At 35.3% G+C, this 17,962-nt stretch overlaps 1 protein-coding gene across 1 annotated transcript in view; it reads right to left on the bottom strand.

Annotated features, from left to right (window-relative positions):
* SYNE1 (spectrin repeat containing nuclear envelope protein 1) overlaps positions 1 to 17,962 on the bottom strand; it is a 560,807-nt gene that overhangs the window by 184,699 nt on the left and 358,146 nt on the right. The window contains 9 exon segments of the mRNA XM_078155071.1: positions 153 to 290; positions 3,225 to 3,407; positions 4,550 to 4,702; positions 7,318 to 7,473; positions 9,505 to 9,670; positions 11,985 to 12,247; positions 13,060 to 13,278; positions 14,011 to 14,155; positions 14,394 to 14,731. Coding sequence (XP_078011197.1) covers positions 153 to 290; positions 3,225 to 3,407; positions 4,550 to 4,702; positions 7,318 to 7,473; positions 9,505 to 9,670; positions 11,985 to 12,247; positions 13,060 to 13,278; positions 14,011 to 14,155; positions 14,394 to 14,731 — 1,761 coding nt within the window.

Here is a 17,962-nt window from a genome sequence, read left to right as displayed (position 1 = left end):
CAAAACAAACTTCTAGGTTCTACCTAACCTCCTTTTCACTAATCAACTGGACATACTTTTTCATGATGTCCCTATTGTATTTGACACAATAAGGAAACTTTATGTCAACTTATATCCTCAGGTGCTATTTGAAAGCAAATGCTCAAAGTTACCTGATATGAAATGAATTGGTCTCGAAGCTGGCTAGCAGAAGTCCAAGCAATATTTCCATGTACCAGGACCTTAGCTTTCTCTACCCATTTCATTACGAATTCCAACATCTCATTATATTCTTCTAAATGTGCAGTTGCCTAAAAAAAATCAACATGATACAAGACTTTTTGGTTAAAGAAATCAAAGCTTTCTACACTGTCCTTGTAAAGCTACTATAATTTGTAATTTTAAAATAATTTCATAGTCATAGACAATAATCTCTCTAAGGATTATGCCTTACATGAATTCAATAGCTACCTCAGTAATCAATTTTACACAAATCTAATTAATAAATAAATTTTAAAAATTACTTAATAAATAAATGAAATAGAATAGGATATAATTAGATTGAATTTTTAAAAAAATGAATTCTACCTGGAAGAAAAACCAAAAAGAAAAATATACATGACTTTACGATCATTTTAATAAGTTCTTTTTGTTACATTAGAGTTTCTCTGTGGTTAGGGCTACTATTCCTCTCCATTACCTCTACCCCACACAATTTGATGTGACCTCCTTTGTCATTAAGGACTATTAAGGGTGTAGAGATAGAACTATAACCAGTTAACTTATATTGACTTGATTTTCCTGATTGCTTACTTATTGAAAAAGTCAGAAACAAATGTACAAGGGCTTGCTTACTGAAAAGTTCTAATTACTAGAGGGTGTAAACAGGCTATGTTTATTTAGTCAATAAACATGAAGTACCTGCTATATGCAAATCATTGTTCCATTAGAGAGGGAAATGCATAATAAGGATCATACCATGAATCAAAATATATTTTTAGCCTGTTGTGGTTTTGTATATAAATTTTAATACTTTGAGCAGAATAATTTTAAATCGTGATAATTAAAACTGGAACAACTAATCACAGTCTATATGAATGAAGATGTGATATTATTTGCATAGGCATATCAGAGTTACTGAATAAGAAAAAAAACAATCATAAGAAACAAAACTGATAATTTCTCAAACAGTCTCTTCCTTGGGCCTTCTTCTCTTCTCCCTATTTATTATTTCACTTGGTGATCTATCTCATCAGCTCCCATGGATTCAATTATTATCTCTACACTGATGATTCTCAAATCTACCTTTCCAGACTTAATCATTCTGCTGATGTCCAGTCTCACATCTCCAACTGCCTATTAGATATCTCAAACTATATGTCCTATAGACATCCTAAACTCAACATATCTAAAACATAATTCATTATCTTTCCCTTTAAATCCTCTCCCTTTTCAAACTTGAACTTCCATATTAATATGTCAGGCTCCACTATCCTTCTAGCACCCCAAGCTCATAACCTAGGTGTTAAGCTCAAGTCCTCAATCTTTCCATGTCCCCTATATCTTGGATTCTCTCAAATATGCCCTCTTCTCTCCTCTGATACTGCTACCTACCATCCTGGTACAGACCTTATCTCTTTACACTCAGACTATTGCAAGAGCCTGCTGGCTGTCTGCTTGCCACAAGTCTCTCCCCATTCCAGTTCATCCTCCATTCAGTTGCCAAAATGATTTTTCTAAATCGCAGGTCTGATCATGTCACCCTTATACTCAGTAAACTCCAGAGCTTCCCTATCACTTCCAAGATCAAATATGAAATCCTTTGCTTGACATACAAAGTTCATCATAACCTAGCCCTCTGTCTCCATTGTTCTGGTGTTCTTACACCTTCCTCTCCACCATGTCCTCTTAAATCCATGATATCATTCTCCTTGCTGTTCCTCAAAAAAGAAATCCATCTCCTGACTCCAAGCGTTCTCCCTGGCTGGCCCTCATTCGTGGAGTGGAATACTTCCTCTTCTCTGCCTCCTGACTTCCCTGGCTTCCTTCGAGTCTCAGCTAAAATCCGAGAAGCCTTTCTCAGTCTGCCTAATTCTAATACCTTTCCTTTAAAATGGTAAATGTGAAGGCACATATCTTTTTTTTATTTAAATTTTTTTTTTATTTTTTGGCTTTTAGGCAATTGGGGTTAAGTGACTTGCCCAGGGTCACACAGCTAGTAAGTGTCAAGTGTTTGGTCTGAGGCCGGATTTGAACTCAGGTCCTCCTGACTTCAGGGCCGGTGCTCTATCCACTGCTCCACCTAGCTGCCTCTGACACATATCTTTTAAATCACTTCTGTATATAGTCATGATGTCACTGGTCCTCTTCAAGAATGAAGGATGAAGAACTACCACCTTCCTTCTATTGCTTATTTTCTATTTATCCTAGATATATCTCTTTTATGCATAGCTTTTTGCATGCTTTTCTCCTCCATCAGCTTGTAAGACCCTTGAGGCCAGGGACTGTTTTCTGCCTTTCTTTGTATCCTTAGAGCTTAGCACGGTGCCTGGCAAATAACAGTCACTTAATAAATGTTTATTGACTAACTGACATAGAAGGGTATTAAGAAGATAGTCTTGGCAAAACTTTCTGGAAAAAATAAACTTATGATCTAACTATACGCTTCTTAGTGCATGAACTAATACCCAGAGTGTCTTGGAAAACATGTGTGTAGGTCATTCTGTAGTATTACCTGTGCTGCTCCTTCCATTAGCACTGATATTCACCAAAGTGCAATGGAAGGGACACTGAACTTTGGAGTAAGGAGAATTTTAATACCCGTCACTCAGTAAATGTGTGACCCTGAGTAAGTCTTCTAAGCACTGCACTGTGAGTCTCAGTTTCCTCATCTTTAAAATGAAGGGATTGGACTATTTGTAAAGTGCTTTGCAAACCTGAAAGTGATACATATATTTTACCTACTACAATGTCTATGATCTTGTGATCAGAAAACAGAGATCTCCAGCATTTTCTTAGGCTGCTTATTCACAGCACAAAAGGATTCATCAAATACTTGTTTTATCTGATCTGCCTCTCAGTGCATGTGAAATGTAATTTGACTTAAAATATTTTGATTTATGTACAATTTTTCAAGAACCCTTCTATAGCAAGTCATATGTAATAGTCACAATCTTTAAAAAGAAAAGAAAAACAGAAACATTGAAGGGCCTAAGGGATACTGATTGGTAGATTTGAAAGCCTACCTGATTGAGTTTGGAGATCCTGTATTCAGCCTGCCTAATGGTCTGCTGGTGAAGCTCAGTCAGTTTCCCAATCCTCTTGGCCAGCTGCTTAGCCAGTTGGCTATTCTGTTCGGTGAAATCTTGCACAGTTGCATCTAGTTCCATTAGCTTTATATTACAACCATCTAATTCCTCTCCAAGGGCCTAGAATAAATATCAAAATCAAAAACATTATACCTCCCCAAATCCACTCCTCCAAATTTTCCAGATTCAAAAAGACTGTGGTCTTAAAATTTACTTTTTATTATTTATATCATTTAGGAATTGTGCTACTCTGACTATGGTTTATTTCTACTTCTCTGGCTAAAAAGGCAGAGTGGATATGGGATCATCTTGATGTTTATTTCCTGTGAGCCTAAGAGAGGTGGGTAACATTTTCCTTTCCTTCCTTCTTATTGCTCCACCCAAGATGAATCAGTGAATAACTCAATTCCCTAAATCCTGACCTACTTTCTGTTCATCTTTAAAAGCAAGAAGTTAAAATTTACATTTACTCCTATGGGAACTAAAACATGCCAATTTCATTAAGTTCTGAAGCTACCAATGGTTTAGCATGTTGTTGTTATCCAAATCAGTGCCGTTAGAAGTAGGAGAGATGATAAGCATTATAGATAGGACTACATGTGAGTAAGGAGCCAAGGTCAAAATGGCTGTAACCCAAAGCTAAGTGCCTACTTATTTATGTCCTACAAGGAATCTAATCAGCTATAGAGAAACATTTTAGTACTATTTATTTATTGTACACAATATTTAAGAAGTATACATTATATTTTTTCAAAAAAATAATCTCCTATATGATTTTCTATTTTACATTATTTTATCTACTGACATATATAAACTTCCAGAATTTCTACATCACTACTCATTTAGCTCTTCACAATAGTCAGTCACCTTGAATACTTATATTCATTTCAAAGACAAAGAAATAGAGATGTGAAATTGAGCTACTTTATATGATACAGTCCACATTGGAATTCTTTGAAATTCTTAATTTGCATGAATTCTCATGAGCTTCTTTCCTATAAAATAAGTTAATTTCACTTAAAGTTTTCTAAATATAATCTTGTCATAATTACAAATTATACTGTGCCTAACGATAACAATTCCTGATAATATGATATATCTCCTGAATGATTTCTATTTTTTTCTTATAGTATGCTAATGAGGGGGGTGGGGTATTGTATGCTGTTATCAGTACAATAATCACTCTCACCTAATTTTCTTTTCATTCTTTCAGTCTCTATTTTTAAAAGTATCAACTCAGGGTACTGTTCTTCTTTACTTACCTTCTGATCAATTTTAGCTTGAGCTAAATCATTTGTTTTTGCTTTCAGCTTGGTCAAAATAGTTGTGAGCTCTTTTGCTGTCTTCTGAATTTTTTGGCTGAATTCCTGATTCATTGCTTTGCTTCTCTGGGTTTCTTTTTCTTTGGCTTGGATCTAAAAGATCAGTGACAGCAAAATCAACCACAATAACTATGACCACCAACTAATACTTATCGAACACCTGCAATGACACTGTTCCCTAATTGAAGTAGTTATTAAAACTCTGGACTAGTGTGTTTAAATCAAGAACAGCCACATCTCACTTTTCACAGCAACAGATTCTAAAACTCCTCTCATTTAATAATGATTAATCAAACCTAACACCTTGCCTTTCTTCACATTTATGGATATTTCATTTATTATCTGAATAAAAACACATGTATAATCAGTATATTGTTAATATATCTGTGCCTAACATAGCGCTTGGCATATAAGCTCTTAATAAATACTTGACTGAATTATTATCTCAATTTTTTTTAGCAATTCTCCACTAAGAGATATTTTGACTTTCATGTTAATGTTCAGTTAATGATTTAAAAAAAAATTTCTAAGTAAGAAGTGCCCTGATGGCATGTCAACAAAATTTCAATAGGCTCATAGCTGTAAAGGATGAGAAAAAATGACAACAGTATTTTTTCTTACTGGTGGCACTGCTTTGATTTTACAGTGAATGCTTAAACTTAAAACTTTAAATACACTAAAGAGGAATGTGAAATGGAAAAAATGTTTGATTATTACACCTGTACAGATGGTTCCCAAAGCTATCTAGCCATGCCAGTTCTCTCACCTGAACTATAATCCTCAGTTCCAGGCTTCTGGTACATATTAACTCAAATATTCTGGCAATGTCTCAAACTTAGTGTGTCCAAAGCAGAACTCTTCATCTCTACTCCTTCATTCATTTCTTCTCCAAACCTCTTTGCATTTATAGAGTCACTCCAAAGCTTAGAATTATCTTGGCCATTCCCTCTCAAATTTTTTACTGGCTTCACAGAAAATGGACAGACTACTCTTCTGAGTTCCACCTCCACAATACAGAACTACACCCCTTTGTCTTCCTAATTCATGTACTCATCACCTCTCATCTGGATTATTGTATAAGCTCCTAGCTGGATTCCCTGCCTCTGGTCTGTTCCTTTCTAATCCATCACTGACATAACTATCAAAATATTTTGCAGAGGCACAGGTCTGATTATGATCCTCTCTCATTCAAAAATCCTTCAGTGGGTTTAAACTGTAAACCTCATAGCTGGGCATTTTTTCTCATCCTTTACAGCTATGAGCTAAATCCAGTGATTTTTCTCCACCTTCCTTCTTTGTCTCTTTAAAACATCTGACACTGTTGCCCACTTTTTCCTTCTAGATACTTTCCTCTCTCAGTTTTCATTGCACTGCTCTTTCTTGGTCCTCCAATTACCTCCAATTACCTGTCTGATTGCTCCTCAGTCTCCTTTGATAGATCATCATTCACATCATACCTCTTTATTGTGATTGGACCCGAGAGTCTGTCCTGGCCTCTTTTCTTCTCTATGCTTTTTTGTTATCATTCTTGCTCTCTCACCTCAGCAACCATCATGGCCGGGCACTATCTTCTCTACATAGATACCTCTCAAGATCTTAGTCTCCCTCCTAATCACTAGTCCCACTAGAAAATAATCCCTTTAGAGATTCATTGGACATTCCAACTTCATGTCCTGTAGCTATCTCAAACCACATATCTGAATCAGAACTCATTATCCTTTCCCTCAAGCTTACCTTTATTTCAAACTTTCCTATTTCTTTTAAGAGCAACATTATCCAGGTCCATAATTTCAGAGTCAATCTTATATCCTCACTCTTTATCATGCCAATTATCCAAAAGCTCTATCAGTTATGTCTCTTGTCTAAGAATAAGTTCAGTTTGGAAAGGCTCATCACTAGTTTGACCACTAAGGTAATGAATTTTTGGCCTCGGCAATCCTCAAAGACTATGTACATACTATATATGGTAACAGGCTGTTATCATTTTGATTCCTATGAGTTATTCAGTGCACCTGTGAAGGGAATGGCCACTAATGGAGTTCTGCTATATTAACATATAATGTAATTTATATACATTGGGCCCCTTTACATAATCAAAATATACAGTATATGTGTGTACATTTTATAGGACTTGAAGCAAAACTTGATGATTTAAAATTATCAGAGGTTTATGGATTTTTTTGTTTTTTGCAAAAAAAAAATTTAATTAAGCAATATTTACAAGTATAAGTAACTCAAAGGAACTGATGGCATATCAATTAGTGACCATGCTTTTTGAATCAGCATTTCATTCATGATCTAATCAAGGATGTTCCCTTTACAAAGACTCATTAAAGGTACTTTCTTGTCTTAAAATCAGCACTGTGCTGGAAAATACTGGTTGAAATGTCATTAAGACATTTGTGATAGGCTTATGGCAGTTGGAGATTTTTAGGGGGTTACAGTGGTTGGAAAAGAGCATGGAAGGAGGGAGGGGACATTGTTTTTTGCTTTAATGGTAAACCCCATAACTATCTATTACTGGATATTATATTTTTGGTCAGGAACACATTTATCAAATAACAGTAGCCCTATGGAAAAATACATATTGCTTTACAATAATCTGCCATGATAAAGTTCCTAGGAGTGTTTTCTGGAAAAGAAGGAAACTTCCTACGGTGTTAATTTTTAAGCTATTTTTTAAAAAAGGAGAGGTGGAGTGCCTTTACCTGATCACGTATAGTTTCTATGTTCATTGTTATTTCAGCTAACTGAAGAGAGAGCTCAGAAGGTAATATGGTATAGAGACCCAGGTATTTATTTTTCTGCTCTTCAGTCATTTTCTCAATGGCCTGGTGGTGAGTGGTGGCTTCAGTCATGAGACCCTATAAACAAAACCAAAAATCAAATCATTTCTGATCACCTAATATTATAAAGAGGAAACTTTATCATGAATAGCGGTCTGCATATGATGCATAGTATATACATATATATATATAAATATATATATATATAATATATATATATATATATATAATATATATATATATATATATATATATACACACATATATATATATAAATATAGTATACATATATAGTATACATATACTATATATATAGGCATATACATTGCTAAGCTAAGAATTTCCCCACATAACAACTTGTAGTTGGGTACAAAAATAGGGTAAAACCATGTAAAACTCTAGCTTGTGCCCACATTTGTGGATAGTAGTGACAAAGACACTGTTAAGGGTCATCTCAGTTCTTTGTGTGATGGGCAATGTGGTAGGTTTCATCAACCTATTGAGAGAGGACTTTCCTTAGTAATGTTCTCATTACTAATACCTGTATGCTCAGGAATTATGTTCTAAATTCTTCCAGTTATTGGTAATATACTGCTGGACAGTTGATACCTTCTGTGTTTTCATGGTGAGAGGATGGTAAAATAATCCTTCTTCCCCCATCTGGCTCTTGCCAATATAGGGATATTCTTTAGATGGTCATGGAGAGGTAAATTTCCTATAAAGAATATAATCCTGAGAAAAGTGTCATAAGGAAAGTGATCCTTCATAAAGGATCCCTTAATAGGTGTCACATTCCCTTCCTTCCAAACTGGCTTCTTCCCAATGGCCCTTTCACTAAAGATAAACACTGTCTCATTCTCATATATAGAGAGATGAGAAGCCAGTAGGAGGCTGTGAAGGAGGTTAACCAGAAATAGGAGGCAGGGTTTCTAGTTTTAGTCCTTGCCTTTGTTTCCTGGTCTTCTCTCCTGACTGCCCTGAGGGGCAAGAGCCTGAAGGCTCTGCTCCTACTTCTTTCTTTTTTGCCTTCTCTAGATGGAGCAGGAGCTTAACCTCTCTTCTTTTTTGGCTGTGGATGAGATTAGAACTTTTTGAGCTTTACTCAGGACCTTTTCCCTTGCTATGTCTAGGAAGAAATAGAGGGGACTTACAGATTTTGTTGTATGCCACTCCCTTCCTGTTGACATTGAAAGGAAAAGCCATGTGCTCTAAAGTTCAAGGCAAGCACTGCTAAATTTAGGATGGGTGTCCATTACAATCTACTGAATTTTTATATGGTCTACATGTTTAAGGCTATTGTTAAAAATTCTATTTTTATTATATAGAGGTGATTATTATTGAGTTTGTATGCTGTTAAGCAGTGATGCCCTTTATGGTTCATATTTAGTAGTTTAAACTTATACTAGATTGGCATATACATTTCTAAGCTAAGAATTTCTCTATCATTTGATAATATGTATTAAATGTTTCTTTTTATTAAAAAAAACCCTGTAGTTATTTTCCAGGGTCATTTTGCAGACATGCTAAGATTGAGGCAAAAACATTGTAGGAAACCTGGCTCTCCAAAAAGATTCTGTGGTATAAAGGCCTCAATAGGTGGTGGAAACTAGGAGTCTTCCCTCATTTACTTCCATTTACTTCCATTTACTTTACTTTACTTTCTCATTATCTGGGAAGCTAGGTGGCACAGTAGATAGAGAGCCTGGCCTGGAGTCAGGAAAACTCATCTTCATAAGTTCAAATCCTGCCTTAAACATTTAGTAGCTGTGTGACCCTGGCCAAGTCACTTAAACCTCTTTGCCTCATCTTCTTCATCTGTAAAATGAGCTGGTGTAGGAAATAGTCAAACACTTCAGTATCTATGCCAAGAAAACTTCAAATGGGATCACAGAGAGTTGGATATGACTGAAAAAATGACTGAACAAAATCTCAGTCTCTTTAACACTTTCTTTAACTTTAACATTCAACTCACTTAGCCAAAACCACTACTAAACTCGATGTGCTCTACAATTTTGTGAAAAGGTTCAACTCACAATTTTCACAAATGTATTGTAATACCAAAAGGGATGCCTGGATATTCAGAAGGGGTATAAAACAGCCTTTCTGTACCTTCAGTTCCTCAAGTTGAGCATCTATTTCCATTGTAGGATTCACCAAATATTCTTTTGTTTCCTGAATCCAAGACTTTACTGAATGAATCTTGGTCTCCACTACTTCACGATCCTTTAGTTCTTGCTTAACCAACTTCCCATTTGTTTTCACTTTCTCCTGCATGCTACAGAAATATCAAAAGGAGAAACTTCAAGTGAAGTTGAGGTAGAATAAACAATAGGTATATTAAAACATAAAGTCCAAAGAAAAAAAATCAAACCTCTGAAATCTAGGATCGTCATACCCAGCAAATACATATCTCCAAGAAAAAAACCTAAAATTAAAACAGCAACAACAAACCTACAACTTTACAAATAAAGAGATGATGTGGCATGAATTTTATTGGGCAAGTATGTATTGTGTTTACCTAACAGTTTCCTGATGCAGTTTACTTCAGGGAATGTAAAAAAAATGAAGGTATGAAACAGACTCCAATTTGGACTATGGAAAATTAAGAGTTGACTAAATCTCTGTGCCACTTAGTTACGGTTAATTTTTTCAACTAAACTATTCTGTGGCTTCACCAGGGAGCCACTTCATTTTGCTTTGTAACATATGTCACATTTTAATGAGGCATGTTTGCTTAGCTTTATAATAATTAGAAAGAGCTTCATAATAAGTAATAATTATATAGCACTTGAAGATTTTCAAAAAGCTTTACATATATTTTCTCACTTGATCTTTATAACAAAGCTGTGAACCAAATGCTATTATTATCTTTATTTTATAGATGAGAAAACTGAGGCACAGTTGATTAAGTGACTTGCCTGGGGTCACACAACTAGTAAATAACTGAGGCAGTACATGAACTCAGGTCTTTCTGATTCCAAGTTCAGCACTCTATGCACTGTACCACCTGGCTGCTTATATTATATATAATTACATATAATTCTAGTATCTAGCCAATGGATAGCTCTATTTATTCTAAGTAACTTCATCCAAAATTTTAAAACAAAGCATACAATAAGATAATGCTATACTTAACATCTTAGTTTTTAGTCGGTTCAATATTTTTAAACTATAGCTAATCCTACGATTTCAACTATCAAGTCTCTGTGAATGATTCCAGAAAGTAGTATATCATGTCCTGGCTGCTCACACAAGTGAAAGTAAGAAACTGTATGTCAAATTCTCCACTAGACATATCCACCTGGCTGTCCTGATAGCCCCTCAAACCCAACATGTACAAAATATAACTTTTCATCTATATCCCTCTATCTGTTCTGCTTCCTGAATTCCTTATTTCTGCTAATGATGCAGTCACTCAGGCTTGAAATCTCAGCTATATTATTCCTTCCTCTCCTTCTCTCTGTGACATGGTACTGTCAATTCTATTACTGTAATTAATCTCATATACATCATTTTTTCTTCATTCATGTTGATATTATTCTAATCTAATCCATCAACACTTTTCATTATGGATTTTGCAATAGTGTCTTCACATCTCCATTCCTGCGTTCTCTTTTATATGTTCCATTTGATTCAGGGCTTCTAGAAGCACCATCTTAAAGCAAAGCTCCTATAATTCCTTTACACAAAAGAGCTTATTAAGTGCCTACAACAGGCAGGTAAGTCAGGTTAGCTGAAGTAGCAAGACATCCTGAGGGGGAATCAGCAAGTAGCTTGTTCTAAGTGGGGCAAAACATTACTACCACCATATGCCTTCATACTTGGGGAAAACCTCCCAGGATCCTCTGCCCCAAAGAATCAAAATAACAGTACCCCTCAAGACCACCACTCCTACTTCCAGCCTGACCCCATGGACATCGCCAAGGAGAGCAAACCTTTTGCAGAAAGGGCCCACCATGCTTAGCAATCATTACCAACACCAACCATTAACCAACTGTCACTGAAAGACAGATTAGCCTTATTGTCCTGAAAACAGCAACACCCCTGCACATCCTGATTCCAGCCAAGCCCCTGAAACCATTGTCTAGTGGGGCAATCCTTGTAAAGAAGCAGCCTGGCAGCTGCATCCCTCATCTTCTCAGCAGCAATAGGTTACAGAAGACCCAGGAAAGGACCTTTGGTACTATCAAATGGTTCAACATTAAGATTAGATCTGGTATTATTGATGGAAATAACAGTAAAAAAGGTGCACTAAACTTTTTTTTGCATAGTAGTTTTGCTACTGCATATTTAGAATGATAAGGCCCTTAAATCTGCCTTGTAGCTGAAGCCTCTTATAAGGTTGTCCCACAACCCCTATTAGAATGTTAGTTCCTTGAGCTTAGGGATTGTCTTGTTTTTCTATTTTTACCTCTAGGGCTCTGCACATAGCAAGCTGTTCACACATGCCTTTTCATTTATTCAGACATTCATACAATGTGCAAGGCATTGCATTAGGTACCAATGATATAGAGATTTTAAAAAAGCAATATTATTTTATTTTTATGTTCTCATGTCATTCTTATATAATAGAAAGACTGAATGCTTACTTGAGACATCTATCTTGCATTGCTGTGATTTCTTGAGTGATAGGTAGCTCTTCTTCAGTAGATGACTCTACCTCCCCATCATGTAGCATGTTCAGAGCCTGCTGCTTTAGTACACCTAGAGCTGCCTGCTGCTGTTCCACCTCAAGAATAAATGTGTCATGATATTCAAGGAGTGCCAAGAGCTCTGTTTTTGAGGCTTTCTCTGCTGAGCTTCCAGGTAAATTATCTTGTAGCTGATCTATCATTTCAGTGGCTTTTTGAACCTAAGGATGCACATAAAATGTTTATAAATAACAAAAGAAACTATTGAAAATCGAAGAGGAGCAAACATTCAAATAAAGGCAATTCTACCCCCTAGGCCTTGCCATTCTATCAAACTTGGCCTTGACATATTAGGGCCAGTTGAAGAATGAATGTGTAACCTCTCAAGGGCTGGAGGATCACACCAGAATTAGACAGGGGTAACTCCCTGTCATCTCAGGGAGATGTTCCAATGTCAGAATAGCCAGGAGCCATCAATGTTATAGGGAAGTCAAAATTATTCTTGGAAATACTCTTAGCAAAAGCTGAATGGAGAGATTTTCAGTTTTTATCTAGAAGCATTTATTTATTTTAGAGATGAAGGAAATTTGACAAATGATTTAACTATTCAGACTGCAATGGGCTATGTTCCATGTTTCCTTAGTTAATCTGCACACTTTACACTCTTCTACAGCCAGCTGGAGAAGACAGACAGACAAGAACCTGCTTAACCCTATACATTCTATATGAAAGCCTTGTAAAAGGGATTTCACCTAGTATTTTCTAAAGTTAGTCTGACTCTAAACTTGGATAGAATAATATATTCTAACATCACATATTTGTTTCTTTTGTCCAAGAAGTTAAAATAGTAAAAGTGACCTAGCCAACAAAAACCCGTTCCATTTACTAAGAGCCTGGGAGTCAGCAGATCAGGATTAGAATTTTTATTCTGCGATTTACTCTGAGGTGAGCTGTGTAGTCTCATTGGGCCCAAGGATTTAGTCTAGATGATCTAAGTTAGCCTCATGATCCTTAACGTACTAAGGAAAATTACCTTGCTATTGAAGCTTTTCCACTCATCCACTGCATCTTCCAGAATCTTCTCCTGGTCCTGAGCTACAGCACGAATGCGTGTCCAGCGTTGCCAGACTGTAGTCATTGACCTGCTGATAGTTGCCTTGCTGGCATCATTTCCATTTTTCTCTAACTGAGAAGCCTTTTCTTCTAGGGCTATGATCCTCTCATGGAAGGAGCTTACTAGAGATATTAGTGACTGAAACAATAAAGCAAAGATGGGGAGTTTTTTTTTAATACGCCAATAAATGATACCAAATTTTAATTCTTAGAATGTTTTGAATGGGGTAGGTGCCAAAGGGTTTATACTTCTCCACAGAAAGATTTTCCCTAAATTTAAAAATGTCTTGAGGTTACAGAGGCTTTCTTGATTTTTAAAAAGTATCTTAGAATAAATTATTATTTTTAAGTAAAGGAGAACAGGGTTATCTATTAAAAGTGACTGTTCCCCCCACAATATTTGAGATATCTTGTTGAGTCCATATTTTAACTAGTTTCATAAAAATAATTGAACAGGACTGGGTACAGAGGTTTATTCAGATTCAGGCTTTACTGAAATTACTGCAAAAGAGCCTAGAGTTGTAGTTTTTAATTTATTGGATAGATTAGAACCATTCTGTACCATCGCCAGCAATCAGCATTTGCTTGGCACCCACTGACTGCCATGCCTTTCAAAGGCATGCCACGTCAACATGCTTTCTTACAAAATCATAGAAGTGCCTCTATTTGTAAATCATGGAAAGGAATTTCAGATGGAGGATCCTAATGACTGATGATAGTTACTTATCATTAATTGGAAAATGATTCATGTATATTATTCACATTTATGGGGCTTGGATGAAAATGAAACAAAGATTAAAATGAACTTTTCTTGTAGCCTCTTTTAGAGAAGCTCACTGAAATTACATAAGGCCAATCCTACAGATCTTACCTTGTGATCCAGTAATTTTTCTTCTGCTCCACAACTGGAAGAAGCTTTGGATACAGAAAACTCAGATAACTTCTTTTCGGCCTCATTCATCAGCTCAATAACATCCTCTCTTGATTTCTGGTAATCCTTCCATTGAGTTGCACATCTGAGGGGGGAAAAGATGTGATACCAATAAAGCACTGACAGAGAACAAATAACGTGGAATCACACATTACTATGTAGAGCTCTGGTTCTAATTACATCTAAAGACGTCAAAAGAACCTAGAGTAAATGTAGGTACTAATGTATATAATTAGTGTGCTCTGATTTCTACTGTGAAAAGTCTCTTCATTCAACTTGAAAAATAAAAAAACAAACAAACAAATAGAAAACCAAAGAGATACCTTTGCAGTAGGTCTAATTGGACTTGGGATTCCTGAATGACTTTCTTGCCTTTTTCTTCCAAGGAAGTCACCTTGTGCAATAGTTCTTCCTTTCCAGTGGTTTTGATAAATGGTTCCAGTTTAGAAACCAAACCCTGAAGTTCTGCCAGATGACTACGGAACTCATTTTCAGTACTGAAAAATTCCACGTGACTTCTCAGGTTCTCCTCTGAGCCTTCCACATCCAATCCACTGCCTGCCAGCTGTAACAATTCTTGAGCATCCTCAAGCCAGTCTTTAGCTGCCTGAAATACTTGATAATACTTCTGACACAATTTATATACTTTAGTCAATGTGGCCTATAAAAACAATAATTGTAGATAAAGTAAATTCAATGACTTAAGAATAAAGTCTGAATTAAAATGTATAAGATCCCTATTATAGCATCACTGATATTATTAGGTGATTTAATAATGGGCAACAAACTAAATGTTTCTTCAGAATAAAACAGCCATTCAACAATCCAGAAGTCAGTCTTCCAACAACCTTAAGCAACCAGAACTGCCTTGAATCTGAACAGGATTTTTTTTTTAAAGTTCTGGTAGTACAGAAATGGTCCCTAAGAAGGTAGCAATGCCAAAAGCAGCAGAGGAGAACTGATGAGCTGAAGAAGGGAAGAAGCATACTCAACAATTCAATGTGATTACCTAGTTGGCCAACTTGAAGAAAAGTAGAGCTCCTAATACTTGCTAGTGCTACAAAAGCCAAGTCTCTGTGCAAATGTTACAAAGTGCGAGAGAAATTTCCAAAGAAATGTTTTAAAGAAAGAAGATTTAAGAAATGAAACAATAAAATGGGTATAAAATGAGGTTAGGAGGTGGGGTTGACTAATGCAACAGGACATAAAAGCTGAACAATTATAGATTTAGAGATCATATAATCAAATTCCACCATGTCCTTGCTAGCCATTAGTCTGAAGGAGCATGAAGAAAATTGTCCTGCAGTGACAAACCAGTAAAGAGAAGAGTCCTGTCCTAATGCAGTAGTCTATACAAAGTGGTAATATACAGCTATGTAAGTGTAAGACAAAAATTATTCTAGGAATAGATAGATTCCAGACTTTGTGTAATATGTCTCAATCTCTTGTCCAGTGAACAGTGCTAACCTAGAATGGAAAAAACAGGCTTCACAATTTATTTTTGAAATGAAGAACAGGTTGAATTGAACTACTAGTGTATTTCTGATTAGAGGGCTGTGTGATTCTAAGTGGGACCAAAGATGAGGATACTCAATATTTCTTAGTGAAAATCAGTCAATGAGCCAGAAAATTGCAGAAAACTTTAAGGCCTTGCCAAAATTGATTGTAGCCAGTACCTTGGAATTAAGTGCCCTGAATTTTAGGAAAAACCTTATATATTTAAGCAGGAAAAGGATGTAACAGGTGGCTCAATGGATAGACTGGAGTCAAGACTGGAAGTCTTAAATTCAAGTCCCTTCTGAGAAGGACAGGATAAAAAGAGGGAAAAGGGTATAAATAGAAAAAAATATAAAGGAAAATGCATAGTTAGTAATCATGAATATGAACATGATAAATTCACCCATAAAATGGAAATGGGTAGCAGAATAGATTAGGAACCAGAATCCTACAATATGTTGTTTACAAGAAACATTCTTAAAACTCAAAAACACACAGAGAATTAAAACAAGGGCTAGAGCAGAACCTATTATGCTTCTATTGAAGTAAAAAAGGCAGGGATGGGAATCATAATCTCAGACAAAGCAAAAGCAAAAATAGACCCAATTAAAAGAAATAAGCAGGGAAAATACATTTTGCTTCATAGACAATGAAGTAATGTCAATACTAAACATATATATACCAAAATGGCATAGCATCCAAATTCTTAAAGGAAAAAGTTAAATGAGTTACAGGAGGAAATTGTAAAATTATATTAGTAGGGGACCTCAACTTTCCCATCTCAGAGACAAACAAATCTAACTACAAAAAAATAAGGAAGAAATTAAAGAGATGAATATAATTTTAGAAAAAGATATGATAAACCTCTGGAGACAATTGGATGAGAATGGAAAGGAGTACACCTTTTTTTCAGCTGTACAGGTCACGTTCACAAAAACTGATCTTGTTTTAGGGAATAAAACCTCACAAACAAATGCAAAAAAGCAACAATATCAAATGCACCCTCTTCAGATCATACTGCAATAAAAATTACATTTAATGAAGGACTATACAAGCATAGATGAAAAATTAATTGGAAACTAAAAAATCTAATCCTAAAGAATGAGTGGGTCAAATAACAAATCATAGAAATAATCAATTTCATTAAGAAGAATGAGAATAATGAGACAACATACCAAAATTTGTGGGATGCAAACAGTACTTAAGGGAAAATTCTTATACCTAACTGCCTACATAAATTAAATGAGGGAAAGAACAGATCAATGAACTGGGCATTCAACTAAAAAAAAGTAGGAAAAAACCAAATTAAAATACCTAATTAAACACCAAAATGAAAATCTTTAACATGAGAGATGAATAAAATTGAAAATAAAAACTAATAAATGAACTAATAAATAAAACAAATATAAAATAGGAGCTGGTTTTATGGGAAACCCAATAAATAAACCATCAGTTAATTTGGTTCAAAAAAATCCCTCCTCAGGTATTTACTGTGAAACTCTGAGCAAATCAGTTAACTTGTATGCTTCAGTTTCTTCAACTGTAAAATAGGGATAATAATAGCACTTACCCCCCAGTTGTTGTATCAAATGAGATAATATTTGTAAAGCACTTGGTGTAGTGCCTGGCATATAGTAAGTACCATATAAATGTTAGCTATTATTATTGTTATTATTATTATTACTATTATTATTAAAATATAACTTCTAGAAAATGGAGGACTTAATTTTCCTGGATTTTTAAAGGTGGCACATATTTGCAGATTGATTCCAAGTGCAAGGATTTTCATTTTGGTGTTTAATTGGGTATTTTCAATTTGTTATTTTTCTACTTTTTTTTTAATGGATTGAACTGGCAAAGTAACATCGGCGTGCAAGGACTAGGATGGGCAAAGTTTTTGTTTTGTTTTGTTTTCTGAGTAGATGTATCACATGTTTGTATCTTCACTGATTGATCATTTCTGAACCTCATGCTAACCTAAGATTAATAACAGACAACTACAGCACCCACTCTGAGGAATCAGAATGACAGGGATAATTTAACCTGGTCCTTGTTTGCCAACATTATTTTCCCAATTCAATCTATAAACCAAGGTATTAGCCATAATACGAAATGCTCTTTTGGAAGGAAATTTATGAGTTAATTAAGTTTATTTATTGTATAGCACTTTTCATCGCATTACTGGTTTAAAAATAGAAAAATAATAAAAGCAATCCCTAGTTCTTTATAGTACTTTAAAGTTTGCAAAATGCTTTACAATAACATCTCATATTCTTACAACAACTCATTAAAGTACATGCTGCTAGTATCCTCATTTTCAGATGACAAAACTGAGTGTGAGAGAGGCTAAGTGACTTGCCCAAAGTTCCACAACTAGTAAGTGGCTGAGGCCACA

Source organism: Phascolarctos cinereus, unplaced genomic scaffold (assembly GCF_003287225.1).
Source record: "Phascolarctos cinereus isolate Bilbo 61053 unplaced genomic scaffold, phaCin_HiC Scaffold_5;HRSCAF=322, whole genome shotgun sequence".
NCBI lineage: Eukaryota > Metazoa > Chordata > Mammalia > Diprotodontia > Phascolarctidae > Phascolarctos > Phascolarctos cinereus.
Note: the sequence above shows the minus strand (reverse complement) of the source record. Positions and strands in the feature narration are given on the sequence as shown.